The sequence below is a fragment of the Diadema setosum genome, chromosome 16 (assembly GCF_964275005.1).
Source record: "Diadema setosum chromosome 16, eeDiaSeto1, whole genome shotgun sequence".
NCBI classification, from domain to species: Eukaryota; Metazoa; Echinodermata; class Echinoidea; order Diadematoida; family Diadematidae; genus Diadema; species Diadema setosum.
In genome coordinates this window covers 11,206,010-11,233,013 of record NC_092700.1, presented here as the reverse complement: position 1 = coordinate 11,233,013, position 27,004 = coordinate 11,206,010, and the positions used below count along the sequence as shown (strand labels likewise).

The 27,004-nt window shown below is 39.5% G+C and overlaps 1 protein-coding gene across 1 annotated transcript in view; it reads right to left on the bottom strand.

The window, feature by feature from the left end:
- The window catches only part of LOC140239922 (solute carrier organic anion transporter family member 4A1-like), a 78,915-nt gene that overhangs the window by 9,588 nt on the left and 42,323 nt on the right, over positions 1-27,004 (bottom strand). The window contains exons 2-6 of the mRNA XM_072319738.1: positions 10,253-10,804; positions 8,917-9,391; positions 6,456-6,552; positions 3,328-3,449; positions 2,075-2,335 (exon numbers count right to left, since the gene is read on the bottom strand). Coding sequence (XP_072175839.1) covers positions 2,075-2,335; positions 3,328-3,449; positions 6,456-6,552; positions 8,917-9,391; positions 10,253-10,645 — 1,348 coding nt within the window. The 5' untranslated portion in view covers positions 10,646-10,804. The remainder of the gene's footprint in view (positions 1-2,074; positions 2,336-3,327; positions 3,450-6,455; positions 6,553-8,916; positions 9,392-10,252; positions 10,805-27,004) is intronic.

Here is a 27,004-nt window from a genome sequence, read left to right as displayed (position 1 = left end):
CTCATAGTATTAACTTAGCTCCATCACTTCTGGTTCTAGAGAAGAACATTTTTAAAGATTCCTTAATTTGGGGGGGGGGGGGGTTGCCCCCCTGGGGGCCCCCTGGGTGGGGCATGGTGCCCATTTGAACAAATTGAGTACCTAACCCCCTAGGGATGCTACCTGCCAAGTTTGGTGAAAATGGGTTATGAGGTTCTCAAGAAGAAGATGAAAATGTACAATTTAGGCCCCATTAGAACCCCTCCCCACCCCCTCCCCTGGGTCCCAAGTGGGGCACCCCTGATCCTGCCATGAACAAACTTGAAACTACAGTCATCAATGTACTAACTCATAGTATTAACATAGCTCTATCACTTCTGGTCCTAGAGAAGAAGATTTTTACAGATTCCTTAATTTTTTTTATTTTATTTTTTTTTGGGGGGGTATGGGCCCCCCCCCCCCTGGGGGCCCCCTGGGAGGGGCATGGTGCCCATTTTAACAAATTGAGTTCCTAACCCCCTAGGGATGCTACCTGCCAAGTTTGATGAAAATCGGTCCTGGGGTTTTCAAGAAAAAGATGAAAGTGTAAAAAGTTTACGCACGACGCACGACGCACGACGGACGACGCACGACGCACGACGCACGACGCACGACGCACGCCGGACGAAGGGCGATCGCAATAGCTCACTGTCGATTGTGTTGCCATGAGTTAGCTCGCCACCATCGTAAATCAACTTGAAAACATCGTCATTAATGTCGTCATAAATGATTGATGTCTTCCCGTAAGCATCTTTACACCATTTGGCAACGCTTATCAGCTCGTACGTTACTCAGAATTAATGGGACTTTTAGAGAAGAACAGCTGTACGTGTACTATAAAAATTGTCCACCTCACATCGTAAGTGGTCGGACAGCGAACCCAGTAGAGAAAATCGTAATCAAGGAATACAAAGGAACGAAGAAACAAACAAAGAGACGAGCAATCAAGCAAACAGTCGAATAGAAACCAAACTGCAAAACATACCGCAAAGAATAACGAGCTATAGATCTGTGACGCGAACGTTAAGGTAAAGCTATTAGACTAAAATTAATAATTATTGTGTTCGGCACACTCGCGAGGCAACTGTTTCCATTGTTCAACCCTGGAGGCTGGGTGGTCTTAGCGTTCGCGTTGCAGATTTAAAGCTCGTTATCATGTAGTAGATCTCTTTAAATACTGAATTACGACAGCAAAGATACCATGACAACGAAAATTAAAACAACACAAACAGTCACGGGGGTTATAACATAGGCAATTCACGTGAGAAAGTGCGACAAAGCTGAATCTCACAATAGTGGGCAGTTATCACAACGAATAATAATTATGGATTGTGCAAAGTTGTCAATACTCGAAAGCACCGTGATGTAGTGAGCATGGCTATGGATTTGTAAACAGGTTGTTTCGGGTTCGAAGCTCGCCCAGTGCATTCACTCTCGGACAAAATGTTTTGTTGATATATTCTCCCTTGATCCATGCGTATAAAATAATGGGTAGGCCTACCTGGTGACGTTATACCCCTCCAACCGCCCCCCCCCCCCCCTTCCCGAGATGTGTTAGCACTGCGTGAAAAGGACTACGTAAAATATAAACAATATTCATATAGTGCCCCTTCAAAATATACTCAAAGTGCTCAAACAATTACAAAAAAAAAGTTCAGAAATCAATATCATTTATTTTTTTTCACTGAACTGAACAAAATAGAGAAAAACAAAGCAAAGCAAAGCAAAACAAACAGACAAACAATGACTTTCAACGTGATGTTATCATCAACCTGCTACATCTGGCGTAGCAGGTTATAGTTTTATGGCTCTGATAAAATGCCATTGGTCCAGTGGAATTAAATCAGAACTATGAAGAAGTTTTACTGTTGGAACAAAATACTTTGTATATCATTCTCATATCACATTGGGATGACGTCATCGGCGATATTGGACCACGTGCAGTAACACGTTTTGTTTCACCTTTCCCACACTCTCCACTCACATCCTGTTTAGTCACGTCTGACAGCCTGCAGATTTCTCGCCATATGTTCTGCGCGGGAATTTGATCACTCACCGACAATTGTCGTGGCAACCGTGGCCGTGGCTGAGAACTGGTTTTCGATGAACTTGGGCAGGAACACGCCGAAGGCCGTGATCAGCAGCGAGTCCGAGCAGCCGGCGAAGGTGGTGCAGAGGAACGTCGGGTTGATCACCAGGTACTTGATTGCCCGCGGGAGGTCGCCGGGCCTGGAGCCGAACCCTGGCTGGGTGGTGACCTCGAGTCCTGCGTTGGCATGAGCCTGACATTCCTTTTCGGCCCGTATCTTGGCGGTAGCTGAAAGAGAGGAAAAAAAAAAAAAAGAATTCCAGTCAGTTACACTTCATGGAATGACTTCGCCAACATCGTATTTTGTTTTGTTAGCTTTCGATTTCTTGTTGTGGTTGTTGTTTTTTTAAAGAACATAGTAACATTCACGTATTGCAGATTAAAAAAAAATGCTACATTCATGTTACACCTTACAGGTGCTTAAAAAGCACATGAACAGAGAAGAGGAAAGGAAAAAAAACAATCACTTCAGTTATTTCAGGGCAACACATGCCCTGTAAAGAGATGAATATTGAATGAAAGGTCTACCAAAAACATCTAGGATATCGGCTGTTGCTTTGAATGATATCAAACCTCCAGAAATTTTTCATATTGATATTTAAATGTTACGTGGTTCCAGTGCATGCATGAAATAACCATGTCTCTCTGACAAAGATACGATTAAACTTCAGCAGAAAGCCAAGATTCATCCCTTCCTTTACTCGTGATTACAAATAATTGGACAGACAGCGACCCTAGTTATCCCCACGAAATATTGTTATCTTTCAATATCATACATTTTCATTGGTTCATATGACATGGACCGTCTAAATACATTATGAGAATTATATTTTATAACCATGGCCGTCCAATATGATATAACAACAACAACAACAACAACAACAACAACAATAATACTGCCAATGATTATGATAATAATAATAATAATAATGATAATAATAATACACTATTGTAATAATAACAACAACAATGATAATAATAATATTAATGATGATAATAATAATAATGATAATAATAATAATGATAATAATAGTAATAACAATAACAATAATGGTAATAACTGGTAATGATAACAATGATATAATAATTATAACGATGATTAATATCCTAAAAGTAACAGCGATGACGATAATCATATGAAAACTATAATGCAATTATCTTTCCCTAATCATAATGCCTTCCCTACGTTTCGTTATCCACTCATCCTATAGGCTCCTTACTCGGGAGTTCTCGAGGGTAGGCGCCCAGAGGTACGGCGATGAGAATCATGGCCACACCGGCCATGACGAAGCCAATCCACCAGGCTCCAACCCAGCCCGGGTCATCGGGTGACAGCTGAACTCTGTATAGCCATGCAGCGACAAAAAAACAAACAAAAACATAAACAAAAACCGAAAACATAATGAATATTTTGATCTCAAAACGGGCTAAGCACCATTTTTAGGCATGTTAAAGGAATAAAATAGTATTGGCTGAGATGAGGATTCAGTATTTCACTTTTATATGAAAATGTTTAAAAAAAAACACACACACAATTTTAAGAGGAATTCAAAGTTCACTTTGAGTCACAAATCGGTTTTCATTTGGTTTAGACATCGCAAAACAAAGTAAAACAAAGCGATCCTAGTAAAAGGTGGGTTCCTACTTTTATTAGGATCGCTTTGTTTTGGATATCTCGGCCATTTCAAAACCAAATTTCATCAAATAAAGTTTGAGTTCCTCTTAGAATTGTATGTTCTTTCATATTCCATAAGAGGCTTCTCATTATCTCACAAAAAGTCGGAAGCCTGAAGCTGACCACCTCAACCGAAACTATACCATCCAAATATCTGAAATCAATAAGACTGGAGTTTACTCTTTTTACGATCAAAATCTCCACATTGATGTTATATGCGTCATTACCATCAATAGAAACATAAACGAATTTGAGAGGGGCACGGGGGCCCCATGCTTCCCAGCCCATCCCCCCCCCCACCCAGCACACGCATACACATCTTCTTTCCTTCTGTCCTTCCGCTCCCTTTCGCGTTGATCCTCACTATCTTCTTTTTTCTTTCTTTCTTTTCTATTTTATGCACATTTTGATGTCAAATTTGATGGGGGTCGGACAAAGGGTTCGAATGTCAAACAACAATAAGAGTTCATCTTTACCTGTGTGTTATCCCTTCGTACAATTCTTCGCCGTTTCTTATCAGAATGAATTTTGTTTAATCGTTTTCCAAAGCTCCAAAATTTGGTATCGCGTTAATACGCAGTGCTGTAACCTTCTACCATCAATCCCCGGAAAATTGCAGTCTAAAGAATTGACAAATTCGACAGAAATAATAGCTTGCGATATTGTGTGATCCCATGAAGAGAAGCCCAGGCCACATTATAGAGTTACTCTAACGATATAATAAGGAACTAGCAGACTGTCATAGTCTAGAAACCTTGCCTGGTGCTGCCGTACTATTCACTTTTACGATAGTACTGAGGACTTCTTTGAAAAAAAAGGAAGAAAATGATTACGGACCCAAACTGACAACTACTCATAGTTAACTAGATAATGATAACACAGTCCTACGGATTCTAGAAAGTAACTTTTTGTCTGATCTGGTGCAAGCAATAGTCTGGTTGGACAAACAAGTCTGGATGAAGGGATGACGATCAAAGTGATTATTGTCTTGGTTCGTTTGCTGTTTTTCTGGTCTTTTATTTATTTATTTTTTTTTTTGATTGGTTATCGCCTTCCCTGGGGATTCCAAATCCCCGGGGTCATTGCTCTCCTTGATTCCCCGCTGTTAAGCAGGTTCACATGATCAGTGTCTGTAATAAGGCACGAAAAGAGCCTCACATTATGACTCTAAACGGTGATTACACCTATAAGTCATAGGGAGGGGTGCCAGCGACTTCTCTCCTTGATCTGAATACACCAATACATTTGGTCGTAACATGCACGTTGAGCTATACGATGTGATGTAACACATATGAAAGAACTCTGGCCGGATAACGAGCCGACATTTTCTCACTTAAATACGATTAATGTCTACAAAACCCTGCGGAGCAAAACCGCATTGCCAATTACTGAAGCCATCTAAGTGTGCGTTTTCATGTCGATTCGACAAGACAGGAAAAACGCACTATTGCCTTCGCTCACTCAAGCAACGATGGTCTTACATACGTTTTCCTGGAAAAAGCCCTTTTTATGGAGCATTTTTGTTATTTGAAGCATAAAAGGTACTGAGACGGATAATGCACACATTTAGAAAAAAAAATGATGAGTTTCAGACTGTTTTGTCAAGCTTTTCTTTGGCTATATTCGTTGGAATCATGTTTTCTTTCTTTCTTTTTTTGAATTGGGCAGGGTGTGTGGTTCATTAATGCATTCTAAGCTTCTAACCATATTGTGAGTTCTATAAATGCCCAGCTAGGATTGGTTGCTTTCTAAGACTATAGTAAAAAGTTTAGCAGGAAAAAAAAATAAGGGCGTAGGGATTGCGATATCGGAGAACCACGTTTAATTCTGGCGAATAGGATCTAAAGGTGAGGTCTTCTAATGAATAAATAAAAAATGATTGAAAATAATAAAAAAAAAAACTGGGTCGTGAAAAGACAGTTGATACATTCATAGAAACATGAACCTATTGTTTACGGAATATCCATTGCTCTCGGTAAAACGCCTCACGTTCTTAGACACGTTCATCGCATCATATATAGTGTACTTCATGTGACACGCACCGCTGATCGCTTAACTTATAGCCTCCGAGACAGTTCATCAGCAGCCTACAGGATACAACTCGGCGTTACAGTCTGTCGTACTCAAAGGGTTTACTTCTCCTCATCGGAAAAATAGGGCGAGCGAAACATGCGAAACACTAAACCCCTTGCACGGGAGGTGGAAATGAATCCGCTATCTGTGATACTGTCAAAGGTCACGAATGGTTCGGATGAACAGACGACATGTAATATTAGGAGTGGCATGAAAACCATGTAAGCGACATCATAACTCGTGCATACGAATTCAGTCGGGTCAAATTACTTTTCGTTATCAATTACACATTGCTTCGTATACCAAGTGTCTTAGGGCGGAGTACAATTCTCCTAAAACCTGTGTCATTCAGTTGACAGCACTACCCCCCCCCCACCCCCCGCCCTTCCTCCTTCCAAATTCATGACATTTGGGGCAATCTGTCATTGCTATATACTATAGCGATCTTCAAGGAAAATATTGGTTAGAAGATCATCGAATAGCTCCTAGCTAATCATACTCGAGAAGAAAGGGTTAAAGCGTTTTCTGAGCTCCTATAGTTCATGAATTCCAGCCAGACTGTACAATTAGATAGCTATAACGCCCTGCTCAGTCCCTTACCCATCTGGCAGGTTGAGGTCGGTGAAGATCGTCAGCGACACTCCGGCCACCACGTAGCCAAGGGCGGGGCCTACCGTGCTGAGGGCGTAGTATATACCTGCAACAGTCCAGAGAAGAAAGAGAAGTATATTCATTATATCAAACACAATGAAGAAGTACCAATGAAGGAACTGTGAGAGAAAGAGATTAAGGCAGAGAGAGAGAGAGAGAGAAGGGAGAGAGAGAGAGAGAGAAGGGAGAGAGAGAGAGAGGGGGGGGGGGAGGGAGGAGAAAAGTAGAGAAAAGAGACAAACATAAGGAGCCGAAACTATCCACTTCTCACCGTACTTAGCACTGTCGTGTCAAAACCTCTTCAGTTCAGAATAACCTTTTGATGTCTCACACTATTATGAGCGCTCTACTACTCTCCAAAAACTCGATTCCAACACAATCAGCTGCAATTTTCTGGATTTAAGGGGGAGGTGGGAAGGATCAAACAAGAAAACTGAACACCAGAACGGAATCTTTTATGAGGATCAATTTGGGACAGGTCAGTGGAGATGACTGCATTACAAATTTAACCAACTCGTGCAGTTACGCATGGGACTTACTGAAGGAACGGTGAGAATTGAAATGTGTACACCCCATGAGGACTTAACAACGTTTGCAGACTTGACTTGGGAGCGATAATAATCAGTTAAATTTCAAGTAAACAAAGCGAAACTGGCAAATGAAAATGAGAGTAATGTGACCAGGTCGTACATAGACTACTATCAGACAGAATTTCGGACGAAAATGTGGCACCAAAGCAAGTAAAGTAAGGGCATAGCCTTCTACTTCTTCAATGAAAACAATCTTCATAACTTATGATGGTTTTGTGTGCAGGTCAATGTGTGATCCTGATTCATTACACACGGACCATAGCAGGAGCTAAACTTATTGCAATTTGTGTATCGTCTCGAAAAAAATTGCATCGGTCACTGTGTGATTGTACTATAATCTACAAACATAATATTATCGTCTGAAAACGTTCCGGACTCTATATCACATCATGGATGTACAACGATGAAGGTGGAAGGAACAAAAACTATGAATCGAAAGAGCATAGTATTCTGCATGCAACAATTGTTCTTAAAAGTGATCACAGTCCCAATAAGATGTAAACTCGTCATTTCACCTTACCTACTGGCCCGCCCACAAACTACAATTCACTGCATGGTCACTGACTTTTCATTTTCAATTGAAATAAACGAAAAACAGAAATATGACATTTTGCATCAAATGAAAACTGTGTTGAAATAATCAGGCAACTTGTGAAGTTGTGAAATTGCACAAGTCAAGGCAGAGAATTTACATTTTTCTCTCGGATCAACCATGGAGCTAACAATTCATGGATCTCCATGAATGAACAGATCCCTGAGAACGCGCCATTGAACGGCTAGTGGTTGTCGTGCCGGTGACACGAAATTTGCTTCTGCGACAATATTGCTTCTTTCCTACATTCTCAAAGGACTTAGAGTTAAGGTTAGTGTTGTGATAGAGCGTTAGGTTTAGTCTGATGTGAGGATTAGGATTAGGGTTAGGGTTCTGTTCGTGGGTAGGGTTTATGTTTGGCTTCAATGCCGTGCAGATATTTCATGGGAATAATTGTCACAGGAGCAAATGTCATGCTAACGTTCGTGCCACGGCGACGGGAAAAGGATATACAGAAAACAGTCCAGAATCTAGACTACTGTATCACAGAACAAGCCAGTATAGAACGCGTCAGGTGAGAGGGCCCGGTAAGTGTCTCCACAGCCCATTGTCTCCATCAAAATTTGTTTGCTTAACACCTGTCGTCTGTGGATTTCGCCCTGGTATCACCAGTTAGCGAGGGGTGATGGGGGCACCTCACCACAGGTGCGACATGGCGTACCTGTCGGCAACTTGATTCCTATCAAAATACCGCGTCGTTTTGTTCGATGCCGTTGTTGTTGTTTTTCTTTTCCATAAAAGCATAATATACCACCTTTGTGAAAACTTGGCAAGTTGGTGTGTGAAAAATATTACGTTCTCACAAGCTATGTTTCCCCCCGGATTCTACCTCATTTTTTTCTCGTTGTTAATGTAGGCCTCAAAGAAACTAACGTCCATGACATCACAGTGACAATTCAGCTCACACTCAGACTCAGTTTTGATCACTTGCCCCTTGTTAAAATGGTTCTTTACTCTAATATTTGACATAAAATGTACTCATTCAGTGATCTATTCAATAAGAAGGGACTACAAACACTAGAATTTGGATAAAAAAAAGAGTTGAAAATATCAATTTTCGGACAGAAAGTAGAGAGACATAGAACGTAAAAGGAAAAAAAAGAGTGTTGGTTTTGTAACGTAGTCGAGTGAGTACTCTATAAATACTGCTTTATTCCCAAGTGAATGTTTACATGCAATTTCGTTGGTAAACTCTGTGTGTGAATGACTGTGAAAAGCAATATCTTACCCAGGTAAACGCCGCTTTGTTTAATCGGCACGCTCTCGTCCAGCACGGCAATGCCGAGCGTGTACACCGGAAGTGACCCAAGCGCTAAAAGAACCTGGGCTGCCCCAAAGAGATAGAGATAGTTGTGAAAGCCATCATCTGTTTTGCCATCGGGGCATTGCTCGTAGTCCACGGCATCGTCCACGGCGTTCTTACAGACTCCGATTTCGCCGTCGCCTTCGTGGAAATCATCGTACGGGGGCGTGGTGAAGTGGGGCAGCGCGAAGAGAAGGGAACCCACCCCGACGATCAGACAGCCAATGGCAATCCAGCGAGGCTTGTGACCACGCCCACCGACAAAGGTGACGAAGAGAATGAAGACGATGTTGGTTGCTTCGTAGATGCTGACGAGGCATCCGTAGTCCTTGCTGCGAAGTTGGAATCGACGTTCAATCGACGTCGCACTGCTACCAATCAGCCCGCTTGCGATCATACCCTGGCAGACGTACAATTTTGTTGAAGAACAAGATAATGTCAAGTTCATTGTTGAAAAACACAAATACTTTCTCTAAAGACGACAGACCTGTCTTTTGATATCATTACAGTAAGACGTATATCACTATGATCGTTGGAATGATAACTTCGTCAATAAAATGTGAATTCGCTTTTGTTTGTCTGTCTGTTTTATTCATGTACCTATTTATTCACTGGTTAGTTTGGATTTTAAAGTAAAATGTCAGACCCTTGGCACTGGCACGACTTACAGCTACAGCTTATATATGAATGGTATGCGGTCACAGCTAGCACAAACAAGTGCGTAAAAAGGATAAATTCAATTGACAGAGAAGACACATTATCAAGTAATGATGGCATTTTTTTTTTTAATCGTCATTATCATTATCGCTATTAAAATTTATAACCTAACATTTTTTTTTTATTGACGTTACCATAAATACGATTCCAGAACCAAAGTTCTGAACTCTGTATCCGAACGGTTCTAAAATCCTCTTGAATGTTACAAAATATATACAAGCTTATCGTGGATGTTGAGTTAAGGACTGTTTTGGTACCCTGGCAGCTCTGACCAACGCAAATGAAATTGTACAAACAAGCTGTATTGTAGATTGGTTGTCATTGTAAACTTCCCTGCACCATTCAAGAAGTGCCACACACGGGAATGATAACAAAAATAATCTAATTAATTATCATCATTTTTAACGAAATATATTTCTTTTCTGATAATAATAATAATGATAATAATAATAATAAAATACTAATAATAATGATAATAATATAAATAATAATAATAATAATAATAATAACAACAACAACAACAAAACTTTTAAAAAGAACGTACCTGAAAGAGTACGACAATACACATGACTCCAAGAAGCCAGGACGCTACGTTGAATCGTTCCAAACACGCAGGATACCAGCCACACCAGCCGCATCTCAGCTTCTCACTCCGCCCGTCGGAAGCGTCCTCTTCATCCTGGTAAATCTTTCCCGCTCCGTTCCCGAGAATCTCCCCACTTTTCGCTCCCCCGTTGGCGACATTATCTTCGCTCCGGAACTTGGTGGCGTCCATCCCAGCGCCCCACCCCACATTCCCATTCTGTTCCCGCTGTTCCCGCGGTTCAACACTCAGTTCGTAGGTCGGGGTGCCGTTCTCGATGAAGTCGACCCTCATGTACTTGTATTTGGTCGGTTCCTCACCCTTTCCGTTGCAAGGTACAGCCTCGACCGTCATGTCTGTCCAAGCGGTGGTCACTTTCTAGTTCTTCAAGAATACGCCGAATGTATTCAATTAGGACCCCTTCACTCTCTACCAACTCCGCGGCACTTTCCCGTGGTTGCGACTACTGTTCCATGAAGGACTGCGAAGTCGTGAAGCTCTCTCGAACAAAGGCTGAAAGAGAGAGGAACAAAAACCATGAAAACACTTTTAGTAATAGAACTAGATGACTAGGACTTGATGAAACGATAGAAAGTGAGGTGGGACATCAGACATTGGCAGAAAGAAAGAGGTGGAAATATAAGCAGAAGAAGGAATGGATAATGAAATCGGGGCATTGCAGAAGCTTGAATAAGAACAGAAAAACAACAAAGGAGAGAGGATTGGGATTTAGATTTTAGAGAGGGGGAGAATTAAAGGGAAAGCCAACCCAAAGAGCAATGTGGATTGGGTGAAAGCAGCAACATTAGTAGAACACATCAGTGAAAGTTTGAGGAAAATCGGACAATCGATGCAAAAGTTATGAATTTTTAAAATTTTGGTGTTGGAACCGCTGGATGAGGAGACTACTAGAGGTTATGACGTATGAGGGGACAACAATACAAAGAAAATATAAAGAAAATTCAACAAAAATTCACTTTTCTAGCATCATGATAGAGCACTTGACTAACCGCTTTCAGAAAACAGGGGAATTGCTACCCTTAACATTATATCAGTATCAAGTTGATGGAATTTGTAATTTTCATGAAAAATGAATTTTTGTGGAATTTTCTTTATATTTTCTTTGTATTGTTGTCCACTCATACGTCATAGCCTCTAGTAGTCTCCTCATCCAGCGGTTCCAACACCAAAACTTAAAAAAAAAAAATCATAACTATGGCATCGATTGTCCGATTTTTTTCAAACTTTCACTGATGTGTTCTACTAATGTTGCTGCTTTCACTCAATCCACATTGCTCTTCGGGTTTGGGTTTTCTTTAAGAGCATAGAGATGGAGAAGTCTACTAAACAAACAGGTGATTTAACTAGGACGTAGAAAATAGTGCTGTATGAATGAAATGACTTTTTACATGATCACCAAGTACGTATTCCATCCCTTTAATAGAGAAAAGGGTCAAACAAGTACGCTGTGACCTTTGAACTACGTCCATCAGCGCGAAGGAGAGAAGAGAATCGATCGTTAAAATGAATGATACCTCAGTATACCTCATAGGCAAAGTAGAATGGTGATAAAGAAAAAAAAATGACCTTGTGTTCCTCATAATTTTCATATGAATTTAAATCTTTTTTCCCTTTCATCGGTATTACTAGTAGATTGACTTTACACATACATAGAACATTGATGCACTCTAGCCATATGGAATAGCTGTTAGCTTTTTACAGCTAGTCATATCACACGCAATCATTTTGCGTTTATGATCATAATTACGATTCAGCCTTCACCAAACCAGGTGGCTACAAATAAAAGAAATGCACTTTGCGTTCATTGGTGAGGTATTTAACTCACAGTGACAGTGCGATCAATTTGTACATGCTATGTACATGCCCGGGGAATCGCTTTCTAGAAGCGCGAAACTAGCAAATCGGTATCGAAGACTCTTGCAAACAATCCATTATAACTCACTTGTACGGTGTATTGTTTTTCGCTGGTACCAGCAAGTTCGCCAAAAGTTACCCTTGTATCACCTTAACGAACATCATGATCGTTATTTCGTGAAGTTCGAGTTCGACAGAGGTGAACGTATTAAAGCAGGTACACTCACCATGTCTTAATACCGTCATAACCGTCACGACAAACAAGTTCGCGTATATCGCCCGCTAGACTTCACCTTGGCAGTTGTGTGTGTGTTTGGGCAATAATGATCACACGCAATGCAAGAATGCTGTGACTAATTTCAGTGGGCTGAAAAGAGCCGCGTAATGGACACTATTAGGGTATAGCGCTGTCCTAGCCTAAACACAGGAATCCAATCAATAGCTCTAATTCATGAGTAAAATGGAAGTCAAGGGTCTAACTAATCGACCTAATCCGTCTTAAAAAGGAGAGAAGCTCTTTCTGGCTTGCCAACGGACGCGGCCAAGAAATATTCAATTAAGCACCAACAAACTAGTCGCCGTTTACAATTTGTATGTCAAAGCGGGAGAACTGTGAACGCCTCACCGAGTTTTCGCTGAAAAGTCTTTTTGTCTTTTTTATCTCACTGGCAGGGGAACCTCACTCGTGTCACTTGACATGCTTGACTCCTACAATCGTCAACACCTTCAAAACTATACAACACGTAGCACTCGATTTGTGGAAAATGCAAATTTTGTCCAGCCGACAAAAGAGACTGCCGAAGAAACAAGAACATAACAATGACATCCGTGAGCAGTGGTCTTAATTCCTTCTTGCTCTGAAGTCCGGCATAACGTATATGTATAAATGTAGAAGGACAGGACTGGACTCGAAACGATAAAACCTACCAAGCTAATGTCACAAGTCTTTGCAACGAGACAACATCTACACCTCACGCGCAAAGCAATGTAGACCACGAGAAACTATATGATGCAGATAACCGAAGGACTGATTTTCTTAACAGCCAGTAAAATGTTATCGTATTATTCCGTTTTGATGAACGGTGATGGATACATTACAATGTAATGGTTGGGGCACCACCTATCGGCAGGGCACCTTCCCATCGGCACCCAGCGTATCATGGCTGTTTGCGTATAGAACGAAAAGGTACGCGCGGGATTAAGTGTCATTAGCTATAAAGACAATAAAAACGAAGAAACGAAAATCAAACTCAAACAAACCAAGCTAAATATTACACATTACCTATATGCGGTGAAATTCACGTGTATTACCTATGCTGTGAAATTCACGTGTATACCTATGGAGGGGAGGGGGTGCCGATCGCAAGGTACCCTTTTTAGCTGCGCGAAGAAAACGGAACGCACGCACTAAAATTGCGCTATTTTAAAACGGAGATTCATAATCAACGAGACGGTTACGACATTCAAAACTGCAGTATTTATGGCATATTTGAGGTAAGAATTAGGCGAATTTGTGTTATATTTTTAGAATAAACAAGCTACAGATCCTTAGGGTGACGATAGGTGGTACCCCAACCCTACCATATGTGTTGATGGACGTGATTATTAACTTTTTCTTACTAGATAAACAACCTTTATGTGTTTCCGTTGTTTTCGCTGTTTCAATAATCATGCAGTGACAACAAAATACACATGCAAAATATTGCTGAAATCATACACAGACAACAAAAGTCCTGAGATATAATAGGAATTTCTTACTGACGCGAAAGGAGAGCAATAATCATAAAATTGACCCTTTCATTGGACTCCTATTCAAATGATTTGCACAATGCGTGTACAAACAACCAAAAAGGTCATGCTTTTTCGAGGGTGACAAGCTATAAAGCAATGAAACGGCTTCCGGCTACTGAAATGAAGTAAATTCTAACCACATAAATTATGACAGACTTGAAGGACTAAACTAACGTTTTAAAAGAGCAACCTTGACATAATATTTGTGTGTATTCATTTATCAAAGTAGATAATTATTTCGTTTCTCCAGGAAACCTAGAGTCCTCCAGCATAGGATCAATTCAGCAATATCGCAGTAAATAAATTTATATTGGTATTTGTCATCACCACCATTAACTTCACTGGGACATATTTCATTCAAGAATTTAAACGTCATCCATGAATGTCGAGGTTTGAAGACTTTAGATTGTAGCTGTGATGACCACTGATCTCTGTATAAGAAATAGCTGGATATCTCATTGGCCAATCGATTTGAAACCCAGCGCCGCCATCTTACCATGCATATGGCCCATGCATTTGTGTGCGGAGTTCACGACATCACGTGATCTTCGTGACCGTCTCTGTTCAAAAATGCGTGCAAACCCCATTAAAAGTGTGCGTAGTAAGGTGGCGGCGCGGCGGCTTCACTTGTTCAAACAGCGTGTATGGTCCGATGAGATCTCCAAGGCCCCATTTCATATATATATATATATATATATAAATGTCAAGATAGCAACTCTTGCTGGCATGGCAACTTCAAATACCAACAGCCAATTAGGAAGCTGGATTTTTGTCGTTACCATTGACAATTGCCATTCCAGCAAGAGTTGCTATCATATCAACTTTTTATGAAATGGGGCCCAGATACTTCCTCGAGAGATCAGTGGTGATTACCGTTGCAACCCGAATAGTTTTCTCCCGGGGGTTTCTTACTGTCTGTTCCGCCCCGTCAATCTATCATTGCGTCACCTATCGACAGACGTATACTCTCTAAACTTTCAACTAACTAGGCGCTATTGTCATCGACTCTTTTTTTTTCTTTTACATATAGGCCTAATACCGATCAATTACATAAACAAAACACCGACTACCAAAAAAAAAAAAAAAAAAAAATCGACGAAGGTCAGAAGTCCTCGGGAGCAGAGACAAACAATATCGAAATCATCAAGAAAGATAGAGCTATCACGCAAGTCATGCAATGCAGGCACTCATGCAATATAAAGGGATTTTAGATTCAATACAACTCGCCGAGTATATAAGTAAGACAAGCGGGTATAACCGACCAAGAAGCGAATCAATGTTGACCTTATGGTTAATGCTTTAAATACACATACACATAATTCACACACACACACACATACATACATACATACATACATACACCCAAACACAATACGCAAAAGAAAATAAAATTACATGCATAACAACATAGTCTACGTGCGCCTGGCCTCCAGACACACTGCACCATCGCACTTGACTATAAAACACGTCAGCGAGTCATCAAAAAATCACCTTGAACGAGTACAATGCCCACTAAATTCATTCCGTAAATTCCCACTTAAATTGTCGGGCCGACTCTCAATATAGAGCGACCCCTCATATTCACGTGCATGGTTTATTATTTCAGCTAATTGTCATGATTTTGTGGTGTGTGTGTGTGTGTATGTGTGTGTGTGTGTGTGTGTGTGTGTGTGTGTGTGTGTGTGTGTTGCATTCAATAATGGAAGGTGAAATCGACATGAATCAGCTCAGTTAACATATCACAGGAGAGAAACGCCGACCTAACAAGTAACAACAGTAATAGATAAACGGAATTACCACCAATGTTAAATGTTAATTACTGATACAACGATGATCATAGGTATGTGATGTATGTGTAATAACAATAAGAATTACAACTTAGGCTACAGAGCATTGTCAAGCGATGATTAGTATAGACAGTGTAACAGATTTCATTCCCGCCCAATCCGCATCATCGTAAAGTCTGGATACAATAACGACAAATATTATCATTGTTCTGTAAAAATCGAAATTCAGAGCCTGTAATAAATTGGAGTAAACACAGGATGCATACCCCCTTCAAAAGAGATAATAAAAAGGAACATGCATATCAGAAAAAAAAAAAGATACATTATTTCATAAACGAACCTGAAGCGTTGATGAAATGTATCGGCGCGCAAACTTATGTGTCTTTTTTGCAGTAATCGGGAATGCTCAAAGGATAAAAACAGGGAGGTATTAAGAGCCCCCTGATAAAACCATGGAGCTACATGCGTTAGCTCCATGATAAAACCAAGGAGGTACAGTTCCTTGATAAGACACAGGCATAGAACATCATTACTGAACCAGAAGGGAAAATACCAACGAATAAAATCACATGATCATTATTTTTTCTCTTGATAGTAACTCACCCTAACACATGGCGTCATAACATAATTATAGGGGTGTCCATGCGCAGTGACAGTGGGTGAGGAACACCGGTGTCAATTACCGCCGACATCTAACGCAGAAAACTTGTCAGTGGCGACGTCAGAGTCAGTTTCATGGTACCATTCCAGTAGGTTTCCTCTCACCTCCCTGGTAATAGCGAGTCTGGATTGCAAATTCAATGGTTCTCGTTGGCCCCTCCAAAACAACGCGTCCAAAGTTGGATCACTGCAGAAAATGTAAGTGGTATTATCTCGCAGAACTCTGAGCGGGAGCGCATGCGCTTTCGCGGGCAGTGAAAGTGTTGCCACCCGCAGCAGGGACGATCACACGGTTAATGAGCCCGAGAAGGCGGGTACGATAAGCCATCCTGATGGTATCATCAACCTGTGTTGTATACTTTCTTACGGAATCAGCACTATAGTGGCAAACGGGCGGAGCATTACTTTCCGGTCCAGACGGATTTTGCTTTTCCGGATTAGAGGATTAAAACCTCCAAGCCATTGTATCCTAGACAGATTATCCGCCCTGGCCCTGTTTTATCCATTTTATAGCCATCTGAACCTTCAGGCATCAGCGATGATCTGCCATAATGAGTTACTCCTTCAACAAGGTCAACCAACGCTACAGTCGTTTAAATGTGTATTATCAAGGGCAATAAGCAGATTTTAAAAGAAGTTAACTGAAATGGTGTCAACATGGATCATACTTATTCTTCTTTTTCTTCTTCTATTTTTTTTTTTTTGTTGTTGTTGCTTGGATGGGAAGACCATGCTCGCATAATAACAACAATTGTTATTTCGAATGAAGGCTTCTGAAGTCGTGAATCCAATCACGAGTCATTCAAACACAAAATAGTTCCGTGATTCATGAGGTTACACTATAATACACAAAGAGAAACCTTAGATTTTATAATAGTACTTAGCAGGGAGGTATATAGGTCTCTTCCATCCACTTCCCTGTTTTGAGTGAACGAAAAGTTGCGTGTTGAGATTCGGTTGAGATGGGGCGTCAGGATTCCAACTTTTTTAATGACATTTTTTTTAGCTGATGAGAAACCTCTAAGTCTTATGAGATATGAAAGAGCATTTATAATTACAAGATGAATTCAAAGTTTATTTGATGAAAATAAATTGGTTTTGAAATGGCTGAGATATCCAAAACAAAGTGATCCTAATAGAAAGTGGGACCAACCTCTTATCAGGATCGCATTTGTTTTAACTTGATTTTGAACATCTCAGCCATTTCAAGACCAATTTTCATCAAATAATCTTTTAATTCCTCTTAAAATTGTATGCTCTTTAACATTTCATAAAGTGGTTTCCAAGTATCTCGCAAAAAAAGTTAAAAGCTGAATCCTCACCTCAACCAATACTATCCCTTTAATCAAATAACAGGAATAAGCGTAGCAGGGATATGGTAGTAGCAGATAGTAAGTAGTAGTAGTAGTAGTAGTAGTAGTAGTAGTAGTAGTAGTAGTAGTAGTAGTAGTATAAACCCTACACAAATTCGACGAGGTGATGTGGTATTGGCATACATGTCTTAACTTGACACTTGGTGCACAGACATTTTTATTATAAAATGTCTTGTGGTGAAATCAAACAACTATGATCTGAAGAGAAAAGTCCTTTCATCAATTGAGAGTATAGAGTTGTAAAATGAGGGCACAGGGAGTAGACTGTGAACGTCAACCTGACACATGAAAAGTCAACGATATTGTTTTGCGCAAGTCAGATAGATTACCGAAAATAAAATATACATAAAGTGTTGTTTTTTTCGAAATCTCTCTCGTTTCACCTCCAAGTTTGATGAAACTGACCACTATTATTCTCGTGTTTGTTTGTTTGTTTGTTTGTTTGTTTTTTTACAATTTTATGCTGATTACAAATACTTCAATGAACAGGGAGCTTGCTACTTTGGAGCTAAATGTGAACAGCAGTATATTGTATACAGTTTTATAAAGTTATATTTTTGGCCAGATTTTTTTTTTTCATTATGCTTATAGGCCGATGTGATTAGTTCGTAATGATGTGGAAAAGTTTGACGTAAGTGGCACCGAACATCTGGTATGCACTCTGTGGACAAATTATAAGCATAACTAGTATGACATCATTATTATTGCGTAGTAGAATTTAATTTTCTACCTTGACATCTTACACACAACGCATGTTTTATTATCACTAAATTTCGAACTCTTAGACCTTCAAAATGATCAAAACGTATGAAGGGCCAGAAAGGCCATGCAATATATCAACACTGTGGAAGAATTCGTCCTAAAGAAAAAGAAAAATGACTTTATTAGAAAGCAAAAGACTGAAACATCGATTTCTTTCTACGGGGAGTGCCCGAAACTATATTAGGAAAATTTCAGGGATTAATCGTCAAATGAAGACTTACCGGCGATTCAGCTCACATCTATTTCAATCTTGTTTGCTCAAAGTAATCACGATTGAATAATCTGCGATTAGTGCATTCTAAGTAACACCAGACTGCATTATTTGTCTCAATAATCATGGTATGCGCATGTGCATACACGTGAGTGCGTGCAAATAAGTGAAGGCATTTTGGTTTGCCTGATAAATTCTCATTTGTCCTCTGAAAGCACAAACCCATGCGTGTCCCCTTCTCTTACATTTCCCTGTCTGATCTAGAGGGAAATTCCACTGGAGGTAATAAAAGATCATTGATCACAATGGTTGACTCCAACTGTCACAGTATGGGCAGTTAAAGCAATTCAGATGTCCAGTTTTTGTTTGGTAACAAAGGATGTTTATCCAGATTCCAACAAAATGTCCTCATGAACACTTTCCATTCAGCGCTTTCAACCCACGCGCTAACCCTTGCGTGACGAATGTTGAAGGAGGCTTCCGAAATTATTTTCAGACTTCAGCATTTGAACATATAGAAATTGGTTACACTGGGTACAGAGTTTAAGAAGTTATTGTGATTGTGATGAGGAATAAGAATGCTTTTAAAATTAATTACTCTTTACAATGAACGAGGATGATGGCATAACAGTTTCACATAAGAAAGAATGATTGGGTCTTCAAAGACGACAGCATTCTTCAATTCTACACAGGTGAGCTTATCAAGCAAGTGGTTATTGTAACGGAATTACATTGTTACATTACTGCAATGGAATATGTGAGCCTCCGCCGTCATCATCCTTGTTCAGTGTAATTTGTTTTGTTTTTTTCATAGAAATAGTATTGGTTTATCTGCTTTAGGACAACAGTAAATCAGCATATCTAAACATGACATTGTCGATTTCTTGTACTCACATGATTTGAAATCTACATAACCCTATCATCTGGTATGTCCCTTTAACTCGGAATGATTTCTGTATCCCTCGGTAGTTGGTGTCACATGCAAGCCGACTCACTACTAGTCTGGCATCCAGACCGTCTGCACGTACTTAACTTCTTTTCCAGAATATGAACGCCCTCTAGCGACAAAAAGAAGTAGCAGGTTTTCGGCAAAGGTAGCGACTACGTCGCCGCGGAGGGCGCATTTTGTAAAAGGAGTACAGTCGGCAAAGGGTCAGGAAATCAGACTAAGTCACTACAGTGAAGAGTGAATTCTGATTTTTTTTTTTTTTTCTTTATTGATATCTCGGGAAAATTTGAAGGATTATGTAGGCCCTACTGCTCACAGGGTGGTGCTCCATGCTATTTGATGGAACGAAGAAATAAGGGGAAGGGAAACATACTGCCACAGGAGCCGCCATCAGACTTCGTAGATTTTCTTGTTAGTGAACAATAGGTTTGTTTTAAACCATTGTCTGGATCTAGGGCGAGAAAAATGCTTTGAAGTTTTGAAAATTATTGCAAAATAGTGCACACAATGTAAGATTTGATTGATGGTAACAGCTTCTAACAATATAGTATTTTTTTAACATTACATCCAACGACCATTGAACATGAGGTGTTCGATTCAATACTGATAGAAGGAAAAAGAAAAACACTCGGAGAAAAATGGTTGATTGTTGGAAGCACTTTTCAGTCTCTCAAGTCTGACCAACTTTTTAACAGAAAACAGAGTAACAATGGCATGCAGGGATTTCTTTTTAAGTGTATCATCAATCCACTTCAATTTAGAAAACAACATCTGACAAGAGCAGCTTAACAATATTCGACAGAAATTAATAAAGCTGTGCGGCTACACAATTTTAAAAAACTAATGTTTTCACGATTGGATATACAGACGTCAGTCGCACGCACACATTGTTTATTGAATATTTATGTGATTATGGCATGCCCTCAAAAGTTTCACGATAAAATTAATCTAAAACAAATCTTCACCTTATGCTTTTCTCCGAAAATGAAGTCAAGAAGGAAAAAAAATACATACAATACTAGGAATTGGATTAGAGCTAATTTGTGAAAAGAAAATCATTTCCGTAATTTTGCAAAGATTTTTTTTTTCCATTTTTAGTGATTTTTCTTTTTTTATGTAAGAAGCATTGGGGATGTTGTGTAGAGATATAATCACATCACTGGGACTGGTAAGCATGTCTCGCAAAAAGACATGAAATCATAAACACAGTCATGAGGCATTTTACAATAACATCACGACTAACTTGTTTTTCTTTCTGAAACACATCAGCTAAGAGTTCACAGAGAATGTAGGGCCACTATAATAAACGGGGAACTGCTCAAATTCAGTAGCACGAATAAAATGCAGCTGTTCTTCCATGGGGTCCCTTAAGACTCAGGAATGACATCGCCGCTTTGCGAAAACATAAATATGAAACGTATGAATCATAATGATATATTTCGTACAAGAAATACTTTTTGTTCAAACTCGACACAGCCTTCACTGTTCTGTGACTCATCATAAACTTTGATAGCCAAAATGATAGCTGAGCAGATTTCTGTTGCAATGCATGCAAACACATTCCAGTAAACAAGTAATGTAAAGATCACCGGTATGTTCTTCACCACCGAGAAAGGCTACGGGGAAAAAATCACCATGCAAATAACTCGTTCAAAGAATGGTTTCCTCTAACATTTGCGTTCATTGCAAATACTGAGTACTGTAAGGTCACACACAGATTTACTGTTTAAAAATATCGTATCATTTCAAGTTTTTTTTTTTTTTTAATGGATTCACATTAACAAATCATGAGAGATTCTGATGCATGGGAGACTATGCAACTTAGATTGTAAGATGGAGAATTATTCATGTAATTGCCCACAAAGTTTGGGGTGGATACCCCCTTTAAAGTTATGTTGTCGGGGATATGAGTTCATCGCCCCGTACGTACTGACCCTTGACATCGCCACGCACATCGCAATTCTCTGCGGTCCCCTGGCAGCCCCTGCGGCTCATGGCAGCTGTCGCCAGGCATGCCCTGACGCACGGCTGTCCGAACATGATTTCTCTTTGAGTGATATAGTATATGAACGGCTTTTGTCGAATGTATTGTGCGTGAACTTATGACAAATGTACTACCCACATTGAATATGACTAACGTATAGTCAGATAGTGCGACGGGGCTCGCTCATTCTCATGGATCCCTAGCCGAAAAGTCCATACATACATCATGGTGTGACGAATTGTAGTTGCGTGCGTTCCCAACATCTGATCCTCATTTTTATGATGCATGTATAGAAAAACTGAGATTACAAAACCCTAACGATGTTAATATTTGTCAATCAAAAAAACCCCATTACATTACACATATAAATTTGTTAAGTCGTAACTGTCACTCTCTTTTTCACAGCTGAGCAGAAGCGATAAGTACTGCACAATTGATACATCGCTTGCTGCTGATCACTTCAGTAATTATCAAACCGCCGAACCATCCTACCCTTCGGGCTACTTTTGACGCGTTTAGCAGTTTTCAGAAATCTGCTCTAATCGCGGTCCGCTAAACGTGTTTACTGAACCATCAAACCTCGTAAAGTTTCATTGCTCAATCTACTACGTACTTGCTTTCCCCCAATTGTTTGTTGATGTAAATATCAACATCCCTTACCCTCGCTTTTCTGACTGCAAGCACTATGATCTACCCCAATGTATTCCCTCCAGGACTGATGTTATGATTATACGTGAATAACGCGAAACATGTCTCCTTTGGGTTTATGAGGAACGGTTTGTTTGGTTTTGTTTTTATGTGTCTCAGCCATTTCAAGACCGAATTTCATCACATCAATTTTGAATCCCCCATAGAATAAGATGGTCTTTAAAATATCAAACGTGGTTTCTCATTATGTAAAAAAATGATAATAACAATAACGATAAGAGCTGAAGCGTTAATTCTCACCACCCAAGATCTATCACTTTAAACGTCTGGCGTTAAGACGACTTTTTCAAAACGGGGGGGGGGGGGGGGGAAGGGCTCAAGAGTGAGCAAAGGTGTCTTGTTTGGGACGACTTGTTAAAGGGATTGTATAGTTTCGGTTGAGACATAACTTCAGGTTTCTAACATTTTTGGGTGATATAATGAGAAACCTCTCATGAAGCATGAATGAGCATGTAATTCAAAGTGGAAATCAGCATTTTATTTGATGAAAATTGGGTTTGAAATGGCTGAGGTACCCTAAACAGAGCAATCCTAATAAAAGGTGGACCCAAGTTTTATTATGATCGCTGTTTTTGGATATTTCAGCCATTCCAAAACCAATTTTTATCAAATAAACTTCGAATCCCTCTTAAATTGGTATGCTCTGTACCATTTCCCAAGTGTTTTCTTGATATCTCGCAAAAAGTTAAAAGGCCAATCCTCATCGCCACCAATACTAAAGTTACCTGCTAAAGGTAAGATGAGTTTCAAGATGAGTTTCAAGATTTTCTCGCCTTTACGTCAGGGAGAAAAAAAAAGAAGAAGCGTCTCGGCGTCACTTTCATCAAGAAATATTCCTCAAATATGTTATCATCATTACTGTCACTTTTTCACAGAAAAAAAAAAATAGAGACAAGCATAATTGTCATTGGTTTGACTTACTGCTGATCACTTTGGGAATCATCAATTCACTGAACTCTCCCCGTAAAAGGTTTTTAACCTGCTATTATCGCTGTCTTTTAAACATGTTTGTTGATCTATCAAATCTACCCTCGTAAAAGTTTCAATGCTCCATTTATTTTGTTTCGCCCTGTCTGTAGCTTATTTCCAACGAATATCAACGCTATCTCATTAAAGATTAATTGCCCTACATACTTGGTTTTGCACCGTCTGTCGTAACAAGAGACATGACATGCTTTACCCTACGAATCATGACACTGCGATCTACAAGACACCATGCCGTTGTGAGCGCCGACAATTTCGAGTGAAAAGAGCCGAAAAGAGGGCGTCAGATAATTCTTGGCTCTCGCTGGAAAAGCTGGACTTTGTCTCGCCCCTCCGTTTATTTCTCTGGATTCTACTGCAGCAATAGTGCCTTTGACAAAGACTAACAGAAAACTCGTCAAATTGCCTTCTCATGGACGAAAGGGATTCAGGACAAGTTAACAGTTAGTCTGAAATTTCAAAAGAAAGAGAAGAATTTTGCATAAAGTCCAACACTATAAAATTCTTACCTAAATCGTATGGAAATTAAGGAAGTTTGGAAATTATCACACAGTTTCCCTAATGTTTGCAAAATACTTTAAAAAGTTAATATGAGTATCTAAATGAGTGGGATGATGATTTAAACTTTATACAATTTTAATGATACATTGTAATGTATAATGAACTGATGAAAATTCACTTTTTGCAAAAGTTTGAAACATTTTATTCCAGGCTGAAAAGCCTTGGAATAGTGCTAAGTAAAATATATCAGGATTTGAGGATGCATGGGACTTAAAAGTTTATTTGGTGAAAATCGGTTTTCAAATATCCAAAAATAAAGATGTCCTAATAAAAGGTGGGAGCAACTTTTTATAAAGACCACCTTGTTTTACTTTGTTTAAGGACATATTATCAGCCATTTCAGAACCAATTTTCGTCAAATTAACATTTCAGTCTTCTCACACCATGTTCTTTAATATTCAAAATAAGTGGTTGCTAATATTCTCACAAAATGTTAAAACTTGAATCCCAATCTCAACCAAAACTGCACCATCCCTTTAACTCTAAACAAGTTGCTTTTTCCCCTTTTCGTTCTGAACAAGGGGCCTTGATGTTGACACATCTCCTTTTTGCCCACTGGTCCAAAGCAAAGGTCCATGGCGTCTGCTTACTTTCTCGTCCTAGACAAGGGCCAAAACTTGTCATCAGTGACAAGTTGTCAAAGATGTGACAAGCTACTGAAATCCTTACATCTGATTGGCTGAGAGCAAATTGGTCGTAGAAATGTGGCAGTTGTCACTGATGACAAGTTTTATGAAACGGGCCCCAGGTTACATGGTTTAGACAAGTCCTAGTTCTTGACAGTCATACTTTAAGGAATTCTCTATAGCGTTTGACATAGATCCAACGCGCCAAAATATGGACATACCAGTGTCAGCCAAGTCAGATGTTATACACAATGTAAACACTGTTTCGTACCTTCATGGCAAATCCCAAAGACACTATGCTATAGCTGAAAAGCAGACTGTCCAATTTGATTTCAGCTCATTCTCCATTTCCTTTGAATTCTCTGGTAAATAAAACTCGAATCAAATAACACATCAAACTTGCACGCTTATTCAATTGACTTGTAGGAAAAAAGAGGTCGTTGAACTTCCTTACATATTCTATCTCTTCTTCTTTACCAAGTTAAAGGTAACTTAGTTTAATCTATTGGCGCCATTTTCTTTCCTTTGGAAATGAACGCATCACTGTCAAACAAACATCATGCACGATCAGTATTGGATTCGACAGAGCGTCTGCACCATAAATTGCCTACTCATTCTGAGGCTTACTTATGGGTATATCGCGGAGGAATAAATCCCTGGGTAGGCCTACATAGTATATCTACCACAATGAGCCGTTATTTGGCATTGGGAAGACGTGACTGGGAATTCAGTACCCAGAACCACTAGATATGCTCCGCTAGAGGCAAATTGTCACAACAGCTTTAACCCTCTCTGTGACAGGGACTTGGTACAGTGTACAGGTTTTCCCGTGACGATAGACATTCGAAACTGCACAAATTGAAATCAGAGGAATGTAGTTCTAGTGATGTGAAAATCGGTCCTAAATAGGAAAGTTATAGAATTATGAAGTTTCTGGTGTAGCCTAATTTAAAATCAGCAATACTGACCGCACAGACAAGCTCAAATTGGCACATGAGCTTCCCATTTGTACTATACAAACACTCTAATACTCCGTACATTTCTTCTCCTTCTTCTTCGTTGGAAATATGAAATTTACTTTCCGTCTGACTTTGCTGAAACTAGTGACATTCTGTCCGCTTAATTTCATTATGATTTTTTGAAGTCAAGTGGAATATGTTGTGGAAATGCACTTGAAGGCGTGTCTAAGCCGCCGGGTTTAACCAAAACACAAACCGAACGACAAAAAAAAAAACCAAACAAACAAACAAACAAACAAACAAACAAACAAACACATAAAACAAAACTGCAACATTGGCACATTCTGAACATGCCTATGTAACTGTGGGCCCCCAAAGAAAAGAAGAAGAGAGAGAGAGAGAAAAAAAAAATACTTGGCACTGAACCCGATTGACGCACATAAGTCATCGTATAAAAATCTGCATCCGATTGTTAGCAAGGCTGAAAGAAGATTTACAGTTCGCTGCAGCAAGACAAGCACATGCAGACATTACTCAAACAAACTGAACAGACGGGTAAGCACAGTGATCAAATACGACAGATACTGAAGATGTTCACAAAACATTACAGGGATTTATTCTACCTACGTTGCATAACAATCAAAGTGCGATCTTAAACTTCTTAGTCAAGTTGACTTTCAAAAAATTGCAAAATTTAAGAATAAGAGGAACAAAATGATGAACACTGTCACAACCTCACAAAACTCAAGTCAGTTTGCATCCGAAGATATTAAAAAAGAACTAGAGATTGTAATTTGTCATCACTGACAAATTAAGGTGATCCGATTTTTTTTTCTTTATCAATGATTCGAGTCCTGATCGCAATAAGCATGACCATACAAGCTTCATCTAGTGTTTAGAGACATTGGCCGTGTGATGTTTGCATTCTCATTTAGTAAAGGGAGTCATATCTGCCATGTTTGGTACCAAATTCTGTATACACTATAACGAAGATACAGCAACAAGTACATATGACCTTTGACCCGCCTTTGCACTCCCAAGATGGCATCTGATGAAATAGTGGTTATTTTGTGAAATGATTATTGCGACATCGTCTAAACGTGTGAAAAATATGGGAAAGATAGGACAGGTATTCACAAAGATACAAGATGAAACATTTATGACCTTTGACCCTAATTTACATACCCAAGGTGTTGTCCGATCAAGTAGTTGTTATTTTATGAAATAATGTACGTGACATGAACTAAACATGTGCAAAATATGGGGGTGATAGGGCGTGTTTTTCTTGAGTTATTGCAAAGAAAGTTGCAGAAAGAAAGAAATATCTCAATACATAGAAGATAAGCTTTAATTTCAACCAAGTTTTTTAACATGATCCCGACATCGTATGAAAAAACGAAGGGCACTCTACCGATAGCGCAAAGTCTTAGCTACAACATATTAAAATCTGGGAGAAATTCACCGAAGGGAAAGTGAGCTAGTG